A 20,932-nucleotide genomic window follows, 5' to 3' on the forward strand; every position below is an offset into this window, starting at 1 on the left:
CTTGTGTGTATGTGCTTCACACTGCCGAGAAAAAGGAACCATTGACTAGGGAAAGAGACATCACCATACCCCCCCCCCCCCCCCCCCCCTACAGAGAGCAGAGATGCTGTTTTTTCTTTCTTTAGAAACTCAGTCATCTAAGTGCATTATCATTGTAGCTCTGAGACACAGTTCACAATGCTCTGTCACTTGAGACAAAATACGCAGGGTTACATAACTTTATCCCATGGCAAAACGGCTGACCTTTTACATCACACTGCACCACTCAAAAGAATGTAGCAAAATAACAGACAAGGTCCTGAACATTCATATAAAGTGCTCCCATTTTAGTCCAGCACTTCACTCTAGATAATTTCAACTAAATATTGTTATATGCTACAGAAAGATAGTAATTTATTTCTCCCTACGGTGCCAAAGAAAATGGAGATCGCTTCATGTAACTCATCCTAGCAACCTCACTTCATTTGAAAGTTATCTATTTTTCTTACCCCATCAAATCTGGAAATGATCTTAGTCTATGTAAAGGTTACCCAAGAAAAAATAAGAAAACAGGTTAGGTCTTTGTGGTATTGTAAATGTAAGAACGAGCATTTAAATTCGTTATTTTTATAACTAGTTACTGTCAGGGATGGAATCCTTAGTGCTGCAAATGCAGTTCCATAGCAGAAGAGACAGGAGTCAAAACTGACTTTTTGAATTGTTCATGTGTCTTTTTTTCTCTCTCGGTCTGGAATTGCCTATGGGTAATGTCAACAGAGATTTCACGGCACACTGCTGGTACCGTACATCAGCCAGGCTCAGATTCCCCTTACCTGTGATTTACATCAGAGCTGAGCCACAAAGGGATTTTCCATGCCACTGACAGGGCTACACTCCAGGGCTCCGGAGTTACGCACTCGAACAATGCTGCTCGGCCACACGGCATAGAGATGCTTTTATCTCCAAGAGAGAGACTCTGCATGACTGCATTTAGTCACTTTCGCTACTACAGTATTAAATAACTTAAATATGATATGCTGAAAATACCCTATGAAACAGAGCTTGTCTTGTAGTGTTATCTTGGGATAAAGCACAGTACATTTCAGAATATACATGCATTACCTTATAACATATTCATGCAAATATACTACATCACCAAAAGTGTGTGGACACCCCTTCAAATGAGTGCATTCGGCTATTTCAGCCACACCCGTTGCTGACAGGTGTATAAAATCTAGCACACAGCCATAGACAAACATTGGCAGTAGAATGGCCCATAATGAAGAGCTCAATGACTTTCAACGTGGCACCATCATAGGATGCCACCTTTCTGACAAGTCAGTTCGTAAAATGTCTGCCCTGCTAGAGCTGCCCCAGTCAACTTCTGTTATTGCTGTTATTGTGAAGTGGAAATGTCTAGGAGCAACAACGTCTCAGCCTCAAAGTGGTAGTTCACATAAGCTCACAGAATGGGGCCATCGAGTGCTGAAGCACGTAGCGCGTAAAAATCGTCTGTCCCCGGTTGCATCACTCACTACCAAGTTCCAAACTGCCTCTGGAAGCAATGTCAGCACAAGAACTGTTCGTCGGGAGCTTCATGAAATTAGTTTCCATGGCCGAGCAGCTGCACACAAGCCTGAGAACACCATGCACAATGCCAAGCGTCGGCTGGAGTGGTGTAAAGCTCGCGGCCATTGGACTCTGGAGCAGTGGAAACACGTTCTCTGGAGTGATGAATCACGCTTCATCATCTGGCAGTTCGACGGTCGAATCTGGGTTTAGTGGATGCCAGGAGAACACTACCTGCCCCAATGCATAGTGGCAACTGTAATGTTTGGTGGATGAGGAATAACGCTCTGGGGCTGTTTATCATGGTTCGGGCTCGGCCCCTTAGTTTCAGTGAAGGGGATTCTTTGTGGCAACAGTTTGAGGAAGGCCCTTTCCTGTTTCAGCATGACAACGCCCCCGTGCACAAAGCAAGATCCATACAGTGAAGCAAATAGTGTCCTTCCTGGAATGGTGGCTATAACAGGAAGGGGGAGGGGGTTGTCCCTGTATGAGTGCCCCTCCCTATTACCCCTGACTGGGAGATGGATTCTGGCTGTCACACCTGCCTGACTCTGTTCCTGCCAGATGCGGAAGGGTCACAGGGAAAGCACCCAAACACTCATCAATCTCACCATTGTCCAATGCTCCTCTGGCTTCTATAACAGGTACCAATATCCATTTAGTCGCTCCAGATGCTTACAAAAATGCTTACATACACAGAAATGGGGTGGTGAAATCTATTGACCTGAAATACCTATGTGGGTAGATAAAAAAACAAATATTGAGGGAGAGATAAGAAGAGTTAAATGCCATATTTTGTTACATTTAGAGCAAATGAATGGAGATATAGAGATACTTCTTCCAAGACATTTTAAAGCCAGAAACGATAAATTCCAAGTATTTTAGGTCAAAAACTAACTCTTATTTGGGGTCTGTTGTGGTCATAATAGAGGAAGAACAGCGTTTCCTTGAGCGATGTATAATTTGTTTAACATGGTTCCTGCTGTAAAAAGGCACTGCAACAATAATGGTGTGAAAATATTGTATTTTTCCCCCTCCCCACCCTTTAGTTCCCTCTCTTCATTTTAATTCTCTCAACTCCTTGCTCTCCAGGGGTTGAGAATAATGTACACAAGCACCACAGCAGAATTGAGAAGTGCTCGTGTTGTTTGTGCCTGGTGAAAGAAATCCTCACCGCATTTTCTTTCCCCAAACAGACTTAATTGCAGAGAATCAGAAAGTTGGAGAATTCCCCCAGTATGCAGATCCACTTTGATTCTGTCACTCATACTGTGGAGCTTTTGATTAGCCATTGTTCGACACAGCCTTTTCATGACCACGAACGGTTACCAGGCGCCCGCCATTAAACTAACTTACAGTAACTTCATGCCCTTCTCTAACTGGGGCACCAGCTAGACCTCAAACAGCTTGTTATTGGAGGGATCACAACATAATACAACTTCTATTCAAGGGAACAAGCTGGTAGAAAGAAAACTAGCAAAAAAACAGGGATAATTCAGTGACAAATTGGAAACCAATAGGTTTCTGGTACCTACATGAGGCATAGCAATAATACATGACATACAATAGATACAGTCAATTTAGTTGAAGTCACAATGGGGCAAATCTCATCATATCCTAATCAGATGATCAGAAGTCAATATATAAATTCCCCTGACAACAAATCAACAAATCCACTCACAAAATCTGCCATGATTTGTTGAAAATGGATTGTTATTTTCTGAGCTTGCTGTATATGGCAGATGGTGCTAGACTAACCCCGTCTTCATAGCCACCAGTCTATGTACCTGTGTGTGTGTGTGTGTGTGTGTGTGTGTGTGTGTGTGTGTGTGTGTGTGTGTGTGTGTGTGTGTGTGCGGCGCGCCCATGTGTGTGTGTGGGAGAGAGCGAGAGTGTGTTTGCGAGAAAAAGAGAGGAAAAGAGAGAGCCCATGAGACTTTCCCGCTAACACCTACTCCTCATGCTGTACAGAGGGAGTCCTTGCCCGAGGACAACTTTTACAGTGTCAGTGTCAGAGCAGACGGATGACTTGTTCTTCAGTGGCTTGCTAGTCCTCTCAGACAGTGAAGTCACACTGCCTGGCATTCCCAGAGCTGCTTGCCAGAGTGCCTGGCCCGACCTAGCTCCCTGATTTACACACATCAGAGGGCTAGGCCAGTTGGGATCGTCACTTTAACTGCCTGCAGAAGCCTTCTCCCAGGCTAAGTGACTAACTCCACAAGATTGGATTCATATGCTAAAGGTCAGGACAGTAGATCATAAGGCCTACATGGTCTGAGCCGGAAATGAATCCCAAGGCATCAGTAGTAGGGTAAATTAAGCTATCCCGAAATGTGTTTTCCTCAACACTATTGTTAATTACTACCACAAAACGACAAGTGAATCGAGAAGGAAATAAACAAAAACTATTGACTAATTAATGTGTTTGGGGGATGGAACTTGTTTTTGCTAATTGGCATTCATATTTTAAAGGGACACTTTCTGCTCATGGTGACGAATGGCTCATAACACAATGCTTCCTAAGAGGATACTTTTATTATTTGACAGGTTTTATCTTCTATATTCTACCCATACACAAATGCAGAGACATTTCCGCTCCAATTAAATATGTAAAGAACTGTAACTGTGCAAAGACACTATAATTAACAATGTTGTCATTTCTTTGCAAAAATGCAATATTTGTTTTCAGATAGACTTTTCTGGTCATTGAACATGAAGACAAAAACAATGATTTGTCCTGAGGCACTAATTGTATGCCTTCCATAACTTTCACCACTAGTCATTAATACAACAGTTGTAACCACTGCCAGACAATGACGATAAGCAGCTCACTAGTGTTTGTGCATCGTAAGGATATAAACAAGAAAACTAAATCAGACATAAAACAAATTCTGCCCCAAGACAGAATGCAACAAACAGAATATTTCGACAAAATGGATGGGGGTAAACATATCTTGCCTGGAGAATTCCAGATTTGCCAATATACAAGCACTCTATAAATCAAAGTTTTCCTCCAATTTGCACTTGTTCAGATATCTGGGGGGACTGTGTTTGTTTATTTTCCCCTCAGAGTCTGGCAGTTAACCACTTTGAAATTAAGCCTGTGACAAAACATAGAGACGTATTGTATGGGAAAGCAGGCATGTCAGCTTTGGAGAACACGATTTATACTCATACATTATATTCTATTTACAAACCGCATTAACGCCCATGGCAAAATCCCCTCTCCCATAAATCTAGGGTATCCCTTCTTCTCCTAGTATCTGACTGGCCCGCAGTTTTCAATTTCTGGAGCAAGAAAAGGACAGAGGTATAAAGCTCTTCCGACTGTTACATCTGTTCTACTTTATTACCAGTCTTTTGGGAAAATAGGAGGACAAGCTTTGCAGCCAGCTATCTGTTTACATTTTCTCTACAACACTATATTGGAATTATAATTGTGTTCTATGGTGCCTTCTTTTGGTGCATAGGTCTGTTTAAAGGTCCTGTGGTGCCAGAGAAATGAAGAAAAATGAAACCATTTTTGAGGGATTCGATTACTTGGTAGAAAGCTCAGCTGCACAGATTTCTCCTCTCTTTTTTTTCTTCATGGTGCCACTCTCGCGGGAACGATGATATTAAAGGGGGAATGGGGCTGATGCAAACACATTGAAAATATTTAGCAATTAAGGCTGATGCAGACAAAGGAAATATTATTATTGATGGAGGATTATGAATGGGATAATTACAACGGATCTAATGTTCACAGTCACAATTCTAAGTGCCTGGCCAAAGTGATATTAATTGCTTATTGACTTTAGTGACTCCCAATGTTTGAGGTCACAGGGGGTCACCGTGTTCAAGGTTACATGGTGCATTTGGTTGGTTAGAGGTGCCTTGGAGTCCAGCCATCACCAGATTGGATATCTGAGCCTGGCAAACAGGCCTTGGTGAATAAAACATTGGTGAATAAAACAAACATTATTTTGTGCACATTTTCTTCTCCCGCATTTGATTCTCAACTGTTCATAAAGATTGTATGCATGTTAGGAGGTTGAGTATCTTCAGGATAAAAATGTACATTACTTTAGTGAAACAGTGTTACCAACCAACTTTGGCCTGCAGTTGAAGGTGGACGGTAGGTTGATAATGATGATGAGTCTCAACACGAGGTGAATCTGAAGCAGCACAAAGTTAATTATTCAGTCTAGATTGGCAGTGCTCTCTCTCCCTCTCAACTCATGTCCACCTATTGATTAAGCAGAGGTTTTCAACTTGGCCCGTTTCCACCTCATGTTATAATTTCCTCCAAAATATGAGACTGTCAATAAGTAATTACTTGCTTGGCAATTTGCAAAATGCAAAATGTTCATCGGAGAGTGGAAGATCCATATCAATTGTTCATTTACATATGCAAATGAATCTAGCAGGAGGAAAACCAACATCAGTGCCATCAACATTTGAATGCGAGTGCTAAAAAGCCAAGGTGCTACAACAGAGAAAAACAAAGGTCTACAGAGTGAAATTGGAGAAATGTCAAAAGCCCGAAACGTATGTTAGGGTGTAATTTCAGTGGGGAACAAATGTGTCCAGATTTGATCACTCTTGTAAGCAGTTCCGTATGTGTGGCATACATTAGTGGGAGATGGACTCTTAGCTGCTCCATTAGTCTTCCCCAGATAATGCAACACATTTTAGCCCCCGTTTACTTAACATGCAGGATCCGGCCCCTCTATTTGCTCTAATCAACTGATAAGACGAAAGCCCTTTCTCCAACCCCTGGAGGGTGAAAACGGAACTCCTAATGGTCATTAGTAGTAATTACGTTCCGTAACTGGCACATCCAGCCCCTTTACTGTGTTGATCCCAGTCGGGCACAGGGGACCCAGATAGCTGATCCAAGGCACTTCTGGGCATGCCGTTATCTGCCAGGCAGACCGCAGCTCGTAAGATAAAAGTCAAGTTAACTTTCCGGTGTGATGAGACATGCTGTGTTGGTTGGGCCAACGTGATTTGAGCAACACTGTTTCTTTTGTTTGGAAAAGTGTGCTGAGGTGTGTGTGTGGGTGTATGTGGATAGAGCAAGAAGAAAGATTTAGCACTGTATCACCATTGTATGAGCTAATTGTTGACAAACGTATCCTGAGGACACAATAAGCTAGGCTAAGTCCAGGGCTGGGCATGTAACAATAGCCTCAATCAGCTGACACAGCCTTTTTCAAAATGGTTTCTGTGGAGTTGTGATTTTATGCAATCCGTTTTCCTCTCCTTTCTCAGATCAAACGCCTCTGCCCTAATCCCAAGAGCCGAACCTGTGGAGCGTGATCCTTATCGACAAGTGCAAAGCTAGTGCAGACAGAGTGGGATTCAATTACATATGCACAGACCTTTTCAGAATACAGCATCCTTGCTACTAGTGATGCAACAAAGGATGGGATCTCCTTACTCTTGCATTGTAAAACGTTTGATAATCCAATCCAAAAGACTCATCCCGATTCTTCAAAGGTCCGACCTTTCAGATGTGAGGAGATGAACCTGTTCAGTCAGTTGATGAGCAGGCTACCTTGAAATTAGTATCTCTCACTAAGTACATTGTTGAAAAGGTTATTGAATTCATATTTTAATGTCTGAACATCATTGCCATGATTAAATGAAAAGAACAGAAATGAACATGAATAATACAACAGCCATTGTCAGCTAGTCATAATCTCAGTGTTAATTGGCTTTGCTTTTTTATCCTACTTGATATAAATCAGATGTAGTGATAGAGCTGTATTATTGCAACGCCCACGTGTTCCATTTTTGCCCTTATTAATGAAATACGACGATGATATGTAACTCAACAGCCTTAAAGTGAACCCAAATCTAGGCCGAATATGTTCCACTGAAGATGCATCTTTAAGCGATAGCTTAATCAAAAGCAATAGGAACTGTGTGAAGAGAGGACGGCATACGGGGAATCATCTTTGTATATACAAGACAACAGGAGTGTGTTTCATACCCGCTGGCTGTGACGAGGCAGGCCATTGTCAGAAAACTAATAAAGAGGCTCCATGTGTTGTAGTGCGGTAATTACACAGCCTGGGATATCGGTACGCTATTTATGAAAACATTGTGCATCAACAAAAAGAAAAGGTCATCAACATGGAAACACCACTAGCATTAGCATTTTCACAGCCCACACTGTGTACCTCTATAAATGGGAGATAAGAAAACATGACATTATTTTTTTTGCGTGCAAGAAAACATTGATAAACATGGCACATTTTAGCAGTGGGGATACAGGCTACTGTGATTGGAGCAAACATCACCAGGTAGGGGGATATACAAATAGTGAAAAATACGGTGCTGTGTGGCAGCATCAATCCAGAGGTCACACTCGGTTTGCTAGGTCATCCCCTATGAGTGAGGGTGATACATTTTAAGATCAATGAAGATATGAAGTGATGAAACTATCACAGCAACTGTAAATATAGGTACACTCCTTCCCCGGGTACATGTTCCTCATAGGTCAATCATCAATAAACATCATACATCTACAATGTGAGTAGTTCCCAAAAGATGTATCTGTGATTGACATTGGTTGTGCTATTTAAATGATCATGCACATGAGGTAGTATCATTTCTCACTATGTGGTGGAGCAGGTGAACTCCTTAATGTTTATTCACAGTTCCAGGGTAACCAGCTGAGCTCGGGATATGGGGCTCAAGTTAAACGTCAGTTCACATGGGCAGTGATGTCAAAAGACTTTAAAAAAATATGTTCATTTGATCATTGGACCCTCTTCTATTGATAACAAAACAAAAATATGCATATCGTAACTGTTCATTGTACGATAGAACGGTAGAGAGTGAGGAAAAAAATGTAATAAAAAATTCAGACTTATCTTGTGAATCTCTATGGACACTATCAGACATGTCCTTCCCAGTTGCATAACCAAACTGATGATATACCATTATAGCTACGCCCCAAGAATAATGCATTTCACTGTACTGCAAGTCATAGCTTTTCACACAATTGTTGGCTTACTCGTATTCCTCCCATCCCTCTTGCTTACTATCAGCCAAGGGCACATGTCTGAACAACACAATACAGCGAAGAGATGCTGTATAACGGCATGTGTGTGTCTAAAACAGAAGCCCATTACCAACACAATTGGCGGCTAACAAAGAAAGCCATCCCTCTTTGAGCACTATTCCACAACCCTACATGTTCAGTCCTGATTTCCATTAAGGATTCATGACTGATCTGGATTTTATATTACAGCGTTCTGAATTTTTCATGCACGCACCCACCCCCCACCCCGTCATCCAAAATAAAAGGGTTTCACACATTTCACTGCATTGCCACGACTACCTGCCAGCAGGTCCTTTCTATATGATGGACGTTAAATCTTTATTTGTAAGGCTTTGCTGTTGAATCATGGACACCATTGAGATGCAAATACAGCCAAACACATTGGCAGAGGATATGGGTGTGTATGTGCACTGGGTTGTTGAGAAAGTTGCCCTTTTAAGGTGTTTTATTCCTTCAGCAATTATTTCAGCTATTTCTTTCTTTTTGCAAAAAGGATCATTAAACAGAAATAATTCATTTGTGATAAAGGTCAGAGGCACAGTCTGTTGGCTGAGGCAGTGTCACTGAGAAACGCCTGGGCCATTGATTCTCCATGGATACTTTCTTTTACAATTTTTCCTGCTCAACTCACCATAATAGCTACAAAACAGTGACTAAGGTTAGCACCTTTTTTCCCTTTCACTCTGCTATGATTATCATCATCTTTGCAAGTGGAGATTGGTAAAGAAATGGGTCTTCAAGCAAATGTCAGCGCCATTGTTGATTTCAGCTTTGTTGTTATTTTGGTACAGGAGGGTGAGGTGCGAGGGGGAAGGGGGGCGGATTCTGTCATCTTAGAGAATTCCAGAAATAGGCTTTCCTCCCACCCCTTCCCATTGTCTTCTTCCGTCAGCCCACATGTGCTCCTAGCTAACCATGAAGCCAAATGCACAATAACAACATCCATTCTTAACAAGATTACTTTGTAGTCCCAGTTTTGCTCCCTGGCTGTGTATGGGAGTAGAGGCACATGGATAAGCTGTGCTGCCTGCAGCTACTCATGCTGAGGATGCCATCCATAGGAGAGAGATGGAGAGCTGAGCCAAACATCTACTGGCTCAAAGGGTATCTTAGCTGCCCACGATCACTGAAAGAGGCCAATTAGTAGGTTTTAGATCATTATAATTGTAGATTTGAATAATCAGATTTGGATCATTTGTAACCTCAATTATGGCAAATTGATCCTGCCTGCCCAATGTTTAGTGCATGTCTTGAATGAATATAGGCCTACATTACATTCACCCATAGAGGGTGACATAAAGGTCACATCCCAACATGTCTCCATAATGAGCTCTCTATAGTGGTACACATACGGTGCATGTATAATATCCCCAGAATAATTGGGGTTAGTTAACTGGCATATCTAGAAGACAATGAATGATGGAATGTCAATAAAAGACTGTGAGACTGAAAGCATTAAGGCTGTTAGGATTAAACAAATGGCTTTTTGGGTTGGGGAAAAGTGAGAAACCCAAAAAAGAGATGATTTAGCCAAAGCAATGCACAAGCAAAGCATTAGAGGTGAACTGCTTAATTCCAATTATTAGTTTGAGCAGAGTTCACGGCACTTTGCCAGCCGACTCCGTTCAGCCGCTCATTGCACCAATACCACATCTACAGATTGAGCCGGGGCCAGGATGCAGGAAGCAGAGCCGCCAGTCGCTAGAGGAGAGGTTAATACCACATATCAGCTCGCTAACACTGACATGGGAGCACTAATCACTGCAAGCCTTTCCAAGGTTATATCACAAAATACCCATTTATTATGAATCTGCACTAAATCCTGAAAATACCCATAAGTAGCTGTATGAATCTGGTCATACACTCACTAACCCAGCACCTTGGTGTGAACAATGGCTACCTTGTCATATAGTCAGCGTTTCTGTGGCAACAGACTTGGACACTGTATGCATATACTGTAATATTTGATGCATGTATAGGGAACAATTGTCTCACTCTATATAATATATGACCTTAAGAGTATATATCACTGCGTTTGAGGGATTGTGGCATCTCTTGCTTCCTACATCTTGCCTGACGATATATGCATGCTGTTCATTGTGCAATCTCACAGTCAGTCAAAAGGTAACAATGAGAGAGGAAATAGAGTATGTGTGTGTATGTGCACGTACTGTATGTGATTTACACAGGCACCATCTCAGTGTTATTGCCATAAGACAAGGTGTAGGTGTGCATGTTGGTGTATCTGAGAGAGAGCGACAGAAAGAAAGAAAGAAAGAAAGAAAGAAAGAAAGAAAGAAAGAAAGAAAGAAAGAAAGAAAGAAAGAAAGAAAGAAAGAAAGAAAGAAAGAAAGAAAGAGAGAGCGAGTGAGCAAGAGACAGACAGAGGGAAAAAGAAAGAAAGAGAGAGAGAGACAGACAGACAGACAGACAGACAGACAGACAGACAGACAGACAGACAGACAGACAGACAGACAGAGAGAGAGAGAGAGAGAGAGAGAGAATTGAATTGAAAGAGAGAGAGAGAGAGAGAGACAGACAGACAGACAGACAGACAGACAGACAGACAGACAGACAGACAGACAGACAGACAGACAGACAGACAGACAGACAGACAGACAGACAGACAGACAGACAGACAGACAGACAGACAGACAGACAGAGAGAGAGCAAGCGAGAGCAAGCGAGCGACAGACAGAGAGAGAGAGGGAGAGAGAGAGAGAGACCTAGAGAAGAGCATGAAGAGAAATAGAACGGCAGCATTTATTTAAGTCCTGCATTGTATGCATTTTTTAATGATACAACACCTGGTCAAAAGCAATTGCAATGGGACTTTTACAATTGCACTCATATCATGACTGTGGTGTTTTAGATTATACTTCCTACTCATTTTTGGTTTTGTCCCTGTGCCCCTCCACACCACACACATACACCTTGTTAATGGGGAGCAAAACGACAACACAGAGCAATAGACAACCTGTCAACCTCTTCCAAGGAAGCAATAATGTGATCCCACAGCTCAATCAGACTCAATGCTGGGGCCTGGTGTTTTATTACAGTCACTGTAGAAATGGAATGGGGGACTGGGCTCATGTTCCAATGATATAAAGGCCTCCATGATATATACTAGCAGTAACAGAGTAAGATAACCCACAGCAGAGAGACATACAAGGAGAAAATATTTGTTATAAATGTTATAGTTAGACTGATTCTGTAGTCGATACCTATCATTTTGGTCTCCACATTAGCATTCATTAATGAGGAGTAATACTCATGTTCACTCCTACTCCGAAGCCTTCAATCAAGAGCGAAGATCAATATCCACTCGACCCTGCACTGACTCCGTCCTAACCTAAGCACATGCAGGGTAACGCGTGGGATCTTCTCAGATCACAGTTCACTTTGGACGGGGCTGAATTTGATCTACTAAAAAAACAAAAAACTCGTCAGGAAGCTCAGAGGAGGACGTCGTCTGTAGCAGCACCAACACCCAGAGAGAGCTTTGCCGCCACGCATTATTGAAGTCGAATACGACGAAACTTGAACACTGTCAGCCCCCCCCACACACACACACACACACACACTCCATCGCCCCTGAGGACAAGCTTTCCAGGACTCAAGAGTCCCTCTCACTTTAACAAAGCCTATCATACAGAAGGAGAGAGCGAACTGACAGATGAATAGGAGTAAAACTTCAGCCAGCTCCTTGGTACTCTTATGGGATAAACAAACATCTGGGACTTGCCTGGATACCCGATGAGTGTCTCTTCACCTGTGAGGAGCAGTGCACCAAGAGTGGTTGTCACTTAGTGAAATATCCTATGACAATATTTCATAATTATAGTGATGAGAAGCTGTTGATCAAACAATTAGTATCAATATATGGGTGATTTTAATCAAATCAGTTGCTAACCAAAGATAAGTTGTGAGATACGGGATCTATATCCAAGCCCACACTTTTGCAGGCCTTGCATGCTATCCATCTTATGGTTACAGATATCTTGTTTTGAACAGCAAAAGGAAACATCTTCTTCCAAAAAAAATATATATAAAACGTTCATTTCTGCATTAATAATCAAACCCAATCTCTTTATTACTGCCAGTCCTCACAATCTTGTAGCTCAGTATGAATTGTTGAATATTAATGGCTTATTATCAATTCTCTTTGTGCAAAACACATACAATTGAATCAGAGATAAAAGCATCGGACAATAAGAAACAGGATCATTTGGATACATCTGCACCACAATGGGAAGAATGGAGTCCATTCTTATCCATTCTTCAAAACATTAAAATACATGAGATCAAATGAAAAGGAAAATGAAAGTTGCATCAGCGCTATGTGAGACACAGCACACTGTAACACAGACTATAATCAATTTGACGCTTTACAAACAGAGTCTAATTTTCTTTGGTTGGGAAAAAAATGTTGATTTGCTGAATATGTATCTCTCCTTTCAGTGTAATGTTTGGTTTTGTGGATTAAAATGACTGTGCACTTTGCAACATTGAATGATTAAACTCACAGAGAGCTCAACTCACAGAGAGTTCAACTCACAGAGTTAAATCCAAGGATGAAAAGTTTTTAAAAAGTCACCATGAAAACGTACTATCCTGGCTTAGACTAGGATTTGTGAGAAGTTTGGACAGTCTGAGGAAGACTTAGTAAAATTAGGTAAAAAAACTAAAAATTAAACGTCATTCCAGAATATACACTTTATGCTGTTAATATGACGTTCTACAAATCAAATCTCCCACCTGCACTCACATTGCTCTTAATGAGTTGTTATTTTGGAGACATTGCTCAATCAGGGTTAATCTTAAAATCCCCCGCACACCACTTCTACATTGGAGCAACAAGCTTTTACAGCTGTCATTTGACTTCCGGGTTGGAGCGAGCGGTCGCATCTGCACTCGGTCCGCAGGTAGTATTACATTTCATTACATTTCATTATAGTACAACGGTTTGATTTGTCTAATCTTAGCAATTTCTTCTTAGCTAGCTACATAGCCGTCTTTGTATCATAGATAATTGCGTAATTATCGTATTTCGTCGTCCTAACGCAGTCTACACTGCCCTGCAGCTAGCCAGCTAGCTAACGTCCACCGTTAGCTAGTCCACCGTCTACCGATTAGCAGCACAACTATTACACTCAACTGAACGACTTGATTAGTGTAGTGTTAGCTAGCTACATAGTTGTCTTTGCTGTCTTCGTATCCAAGATAATTGTGTAGTTTAGAGTGTGTAGTTTTAGAGTGATTATCTTAATTTACCGAGGTTAGCTAGCCAGCTATTTGTCGTCCTTAACGTAGGAGACACTGCTAGCTAGCCAACAGCTAGCCAACGTCTACCGAACAGAACTTCCGCACTCAACAATCCGGTCGCATTTCGCTTCGCTCCACAGGAAGTATCACATTTTTCATTTCATTTCATTACAGTACAACGGCTTGATTTGTTTGATCGTAGCTAGCTACATAGCTAGCTACATAGCCGTCTTTGTATCAAAGATAATTGTGTAGTCTAGAGCGATTTCCTAGGTTAGCTAGCCAGCTATTGTCGTTCTTTTAACGCAACGTAACGTAATCAACACTGCTAGCTAGCCAGCTAGCCCCGAATAGCAGCACAGTAGAAACTATTACACTCAACGGAACGACTTGATTAGTGTAGTGTCAACAACGCAGCCACTGCCAGCTAGCCTACATAGTCAACAACGCAGCCTCTGCCAGCTAGCCTACTTCAGCAGTACTGTATCATTTTAATCATTTTAGTCAATAAGATTCTTGCTACGTAAGCTTAACATTCTGAACACTCGAGACGTGTAGTCCACTTGTCATTCAATCTCCTTTGCATTAGCGTAGCCTCTTGTGTAGCCTGTCAACTATGTGTCTGTCTATCCCTGTTCTCTCCTCTCTGCACAGACCATACAAACGCTCCACACCGCGTGGCCGCGGCCACCCTAATCTGGTGGTCCCAGCGCGCACGACCCACGTGGAGTTCCAGGTCTCCGGTAGCCTCTGGAACTGCCGATCTGCGGCCAACAAGGCAGAGTTCATCTCAGCCTATGCCTCCCTCCAGTCCCTCGACTTCTTGGCACTGACGGAAACATGGATCACCACAGACAACACTGCTACTCCTACTGCTCTCTCTTCGTCTGCCCACGTGTTCTTGCACACCCGAGAGCTTCTGGTCAGCGGGGTGGTGGCACCGGGATCCTCATCTCTCCCAAGTGGTCATTCTCTCTTTCTCCCCTTACCCATCTGTCTATCGCCTCCTTTGAATTCCATGCTGTCACAGTTACCAGCCCTTTCAAGCTTAACATCCTTATCATTTATCGCCCTCCAGGTTCCTCGGAGAGTTCATCAATGAGCTTGATGCCTTGATAAGCTCCTTTCCTGAGGACGGCTCACCTCTCACAGTTCTGGGCGACTTTAACCTCCCCACGTCTACCTTTGACTCATTCCTCTCTGCCTCCTTCTTTCCACTCCTCTCCTCTTTTGACCTCACCCTCTCACCTTCCCCCCTACTCACAAGGCAGGAAATACGCTCGACCTCATCTTTACTAGATGCTGTTCTTCCACTAACCTCATTGCAACTCCCCTCCAAGTCTCCGACCACTACCTTGTATCCTTTTCCCTCTCGCTCTCATCCAACACTTCCCACACTGCCCCTACTCGGATGGTATCGCGCCGTCCCAACCTTCGCTCTCTCCCCCGCTACTCTCTCCTCTTCCATCCTATCATGTCTTCCCTCTGCTCAAACCTTCTCCAACCTATCTCCTGATTCTACCTCCTCAACCCTCCTCTCCTCCCTTTCTGCATCCTTTGACTCTCTATGTCCCCTATCCTCCAGGCCGGCTCGGTCCTCCCCTCCCGCTCCGTGGCTCGACGACTCATTGCGAGCTCACAGAACAGGGCTCCGGGCAGCCGAGCGGAAATGGAGGAAAACTCGCCTCCCTGCGGACCTGACATCCTTTCACTCCCTCCTCTCTACATTTTCCTCTTCTCTCTCTGCTGCTAAAGCCACTTTCTACCACTCTAAATTCCAAGCATCTGCCTCTAACCCTAGGAAGCTCTTTGCAACCTTCTCCTCCCTCCTGAATCCTCCTCCCCCTCCCCCCTCCTCCCTCTCTGCAGATGACTTCGTCAACAATTTTGAAAAGAAGGTCGACGACATCCGATCCTCGTTTGCTAAGTCAAACGACACCGCTGGTTCTGCTCACACTGCCCTACCCTGTGCTCTGACCTCTTTCTCCCCTCTCTCTCCAGATGAAATCTCGCGTCTTGTGACGGCCGGCCGCCCAACAACCTGCCCGCTTGACCCTATCCCCTCCTCTCTTCTCTAGACCATTTCCGGAGACCTTCTCCCTTACCTCACCTCGCTCATCAACTCATCCCTGACCGCTGGCTACGTCCCTTCCGTCTTCAAGAGAGCGAGAGTTGCACCCCTTCTGAAAAAACCTACACTCGATCCCTCCGATGTCAACAACTACAGACCAGTATCCCTTCTTTCTTTTCTCTCCAAAACTCTTGAACGTGCCGTCCTTGGCCAGCTCTCCCGCTATCTCTCTCAGAATGACCTTCTTGATCCAAATCAGTCAGGTTTCAAGACTAGTCATTCAACTGAGACTGCTCTTCTCTGTATCACGGAGGCGCTCCGCACTGCTAAAGCTAACTCTCTCTCCTCTGCTCTCATCCTTCTAGACCTATCGGCTGCCTTCGATACTGTGAACCATCAGATCCTCCTCTCCACCCTCTCCGAGTTGGGCATCTCCGGCGCGGCCCACGCTTGGATTGCGTCCTACCTGACAGGTCGCTCCTACCAGGTGGCGTGGCGAGAATCCGTCTCCACACCACGTGCTCTCACCACTGGTGTCCCCCAGGGCTCTGTTCTAGGCCCTCTCCTATTCTCGCTATACACCAAGTCACTTGGCTCTGTCATAACCTCACATGGTCTCTCCTATCATTGCTATGCAGACGACACACAATTAATCTTCTCCTTTCCCCCTTCTGATGACCAGGTGGCGAATCGCATCTCTGCATGTCTGGCAGACATATCAGTGTGGGTGACGGATCACCACCTCAAGCTGAACCTCGGCAAGACGGAGCTGCTCTTCCTCCCGGGGAAGGACTGCCCGTTCCATGATCTCGCCATCACGGTTGACAACTCCATTGTGTCCTCCTCCCAGAGCGCTAAGAACCTTGGCGTGATCCTGGACAACACCCTGTCGTTCTCAACTAACATCAAGGCGGTGGCCCGTTCCTGTAGGTTCATGCTCTACAACATCCGCAGAGTACGACCCTGCCTCACACAGGAAGCGGCGCATGTCCTAATCCAGGCACTTGTCATCTCCCGTCTGGATTACTGCAACTCGCTGTTGGCTGGGCTCCCTGCCTGTGCCATTAAACCCCTACAACTCATCCAGAACGCCGCAGCCCGTCTGGTGTTCAACCTTCCCAAGTTCTCTCACGTCACCCCGCTCCTCCGCTCTCTCCACTGGCTTCCAGTTGAAGCTCGCATCCGCTACAAGACCATGGTGCTTGCCTACGGAGCTGTGAGGGGAACGGCACCTCAGTACCTCCAGGCTCTGATCAGGCCCTACACCCAAACAAGGGCACTGCGTTCATCCACCTCTGGCCTGCTCGCCTCCCTACCACTGAGGAAGTACAGTTCCCGCTCAGCCCAGTCAAAACTGTTCGCTGCTCTGGCCCCCCAATGGTGGAACAAACTCCCTCACGACGCCAGGACAGCGGAGTCAATCACCACCTTCCGGAGACACCTGAAACCCCACCTCTTTAAGGAATACCTAGGATAGGATAAAGTAATCCCTCTCACCCCCCCCCCTTAAAAGATTTAGATGCACTACTGTTCCACTGGATGTCATAAGGTGAATGCACCAATTTGTAAGTCGCTCTGGATAAGAACGTCTGCTAAATGACTTAAATGTAAATGTAAATGTCTCGTCAGCTTCAGTTTTACAGGCACTGCATTCCCTTCAAATGGGAGTGACACAGGGTAACGCAGATCCAGCTCAGTGAATCACAATGTCAGACTGGGGGTGCTGTAAAGAACAGCAAGGATGACGCCGTCTCGCATTGTGACCATCTCACACTCCCACACCGCTCACTTTTACATTTATACTAATAGTCTCCTTCCAATGCCAGCAGGAACTCAAGGGGATCTTGGTCGCTGAAAAGACAGGAGATCTATGTATAATTAAACATCAGAGTGCCGCACAATAAAATGTAAAGGATGGAATGAGTCTAATCTCGGCCTGGGGTTCCTCAATAATCAACACACAACCACAGGCTGCACTGAAAAACTGAGATCTGAATCACACCTCCCACTTCCATTTGATTCATTTTTTAATTAAGCATGAGAAAGAGAGAGCCAGAGTGTGAGTGAGAGACAGAGAGAGAGAGAGAGAGAGAGAGAGAGAGACATCATACAGGTGTTGGATTTAAATTTGACCAGTTTCTCACAGCAGGAAAATAATCCTGCAGCAACAGGTTTTAATGTGTGGATTAAAATGAATGGACATTTTTATTGAGGTTGATACATTTTTTCGTGAGGAAATCCAAAAATGTTATAAGCCTTTTTAAACCTTGAATATCCCACAAAATAGCATATCCTGCTACACAGGACTTTTCCTGCAACAACAGGGTGATCAAATGAAGATCCTACACCTGTATCTTACTGCAACATTGAACTTATCTTTGCTCTGCCAGCCATGCTCAGGAGTACTTAACCTTGTGAATAATAATGCAACTCATCAACACTGTCTCTCAAATGCGAGACAAATCCATCCTCAACCAAACTAACTCCTACAATCCTTGCAATGTCCTTCAGCCTACACATGCTAATTATTTTGATTGAGAACGGCTAAATATGCTTAAAACAATCCCCGACTAAGAACAGGGGCTTCATGCACACCTAAAACCAAACACATTTGAGTGCTATCCTTATTTGCCTTGAACCCTCCTGGCAATTCTCTCCAGCAGTGTGACCAACTATATATGCATGCCAAAAGCTGCATCAATCTAATTCAAAGATACACCTTGGAGATCATTACAGGGATACGAAGAGCCATTAGAGGATCCGACAGAGACTGTTTAACTGAAACTCGTGAAATATGAATGCTGCACTTATCTATATTTTGGTGTTTGTATGGTAGTTGGAAAACACATGTGTAAACACCGCATTTGAGCATGTGATTTAATGATATACCCATGTGACAATAATCCCCCCCAAAAATCAAGTTAGAGTGCTAAATTAGGTGACATCCTGCCAAACTTTAGGCTTTCAGACAGTACTGTAGGGCTTAATTTTCCACCTCATGAATATTTAGAGACTTCTACCAAACCATGAAGCCCTTGCTTTATAGTACCATTGTGCTATTAATTATGATCATCATGAATTCCTTCTTTATCGCTGTTGTGTTTCGCAAAGACTGAACATAAAACTATGTGTTTTTCATATTGCAATGGTGGGATAGGGATTGAGATATAGGTGCAGCAATCATTCAAACAACATAATAGCTGCCTTGTCATTTCAGCATGCCCCCAACTACTAGTAGTATATGTCATGACAGCATTAAGGTACAAAATATACAGCAAGAAATAACCTCATCAATAAATCGATAAACAGCTGCAGTACGGTATGTGTAAATCATGCTACTGTGGGGTCAAATATTATCCTTGATGGCATATTCTGTTGCATGTGCTAGAGTGGTTGGGTAATGGTCAGAGGTGGTAGCTGCCAGGTTGAGACTCCCCAGGTGCGTTCTTGCAATGAGCTGTGAACAAGCTGCTTCGGCCTGCCTCGTCAACAACCCTCACTGGGCCCTGAGCCCTGAGCCTTGGCCCTGCCACGTCTACACAGGCCAGGTACCAGGTGTCCCTCATCCTTTGGAATATAGGGCTCTTTCAAATGCTCAACAATGAAATGTTGCAAAAATTCCCCCTTTCTATCCTTGTGTTCCTATGACAAATACTTCAAAGGAAAACCACACCCAATACCCTGGCCAACAAAAGAACGAAAATGGAAAATGGAAAAGAAAAAGATAGAATAAAACAACGAGTAGATGTTTCTACTGTACACATGGTTGTACTGTAGGTCATTCCACTGCAATGTAATGCATCATTAGTTATTCGTTTTCACTCTGTTATTCCATATTTCAGGGACACTACACAAAACGCCTCAGCGCAGAATTTGGTAGCTGTGGATTTATTTGTTCTCTCCAAAACCCTGCATGAGATCAGGCCAGTGTCTGCCTCTCTCTCCAGCACTAAAACTAGCCCACAAAAATGTAAAAAAAAAACTATTGTGGAGCATTTAAATGGCTGAATTAATGTTTCTACACGATAAGCAAGCTTAATATACAGCTGACAATTACAGTACTCACCCTGCCAACTAGAATTGGATCTGGTCCAGAGAACTCCTCCAACACAAACATTTGATTCCAAACCCATCCTCTCTTGGCTCGACTAAGTATTCTTTGTCCTTCGACGAGGCCACGTAGGAGCGCAGTGGAACCAGTTTGTAAACTTTTGGACTGGCTGATGATGGGGGTCATGGATGTATAAGGAACACACGTAATCCACACAAGCAACAAGGAAGTCCACACGTCTGTCAGCATCTCCTCGGACCGTTTGGGCATTGTTATGACACTTATTTTCCCAAGATCAACAGCTCTCCCTTAGATGATAAACAAAGGTTACTTCTTCCTTCTTTGAGCGTCAGAGCTTGAATTCATTGTGCGATGAAGGTCACTCACATGGCTTCATTTGCCTCCATTGCAAATGGTGAGGGGATGTACTACTCAATACACCATCCATTTGGTGTTCCAGCAGTGTGAACGATCTAAAAGGGAGAAAACAGAGGTGATCTGTTTTAATCGTATAAATTACAAGGCAACTCCAGTATTCAAAGGAAGGAACCCGAGAGAGCGAAATCAAGGTCCTCACTTTAGATCAGTGGTACCTGACTTTAAAAGCAATATTTAATATTTAACTCGTACAAACAATCACTAGAGTTAGTTAATGATAATCAATGGACGATAACAATGATATCAACCATTTATTAATCAAAGAAAATGACAGGAGCAGGAAGAGCTGAAGAGGCAGTCCTCTTCATTACAAATGGTATGAAGCAGCAGAAAGCATTACCCTGTGTGATCCTGTGCTCATATCAGACTGCTACAATGTAGGGTAAATGTTTGTGTCTCTGGTCTTATACATCTGGTCCAGTCTGATACATGAGATTGCCTATCTTTAATCTGATGTTCTGGAGATTATCCTTGAAAGATTTTGAGCAATTACATGTTGGTT

At 43.5% G+C, this 20,932-nt stretch overlaps 1 protein-coding gene across 1 annotated transcript in view; it reads right to left on the reverse strand.

The window, feature by feature from the left end:
- Window positions 1–20,459, reverse strand: part of cdh8 (cadherin 8) — a 78,862-nt gene extending 58,403 nt beyond the window's left edge. The window contains exon 1 of the mRNA XM_029638959.2: window positions 20,008–20,459. Within this exon, the coding sequence (XP_029494819.2) occupies window positions 20,008–20,262 (255 nt within the window). The 5' untranslated portion in view covers window positions 20,263–20,459. The remainder of the gene's footprint in view (window positions 1–20,007) is intronic.
- Between the last annotated feature and the right edge of the window lie 473 nt (window positions 20,460–20,932).

The sequence above is a fragment of the Oncorhynchus nerka genome, linkage group LG27 (genome assembly GCF_034236695.1).
Source record: "Oncorhynchus nerka isolate Pitt River linkage group LG27, Oner_Uvic_2.0, whole genome shotgun sequence".
Taxonomy (NCBI): Eukaryota; Metazoa; Chordata; class Actinopteri; order Salmoniformes; family Salmonidae; genus Oncorhynchus; species Oncorhynchus nerka.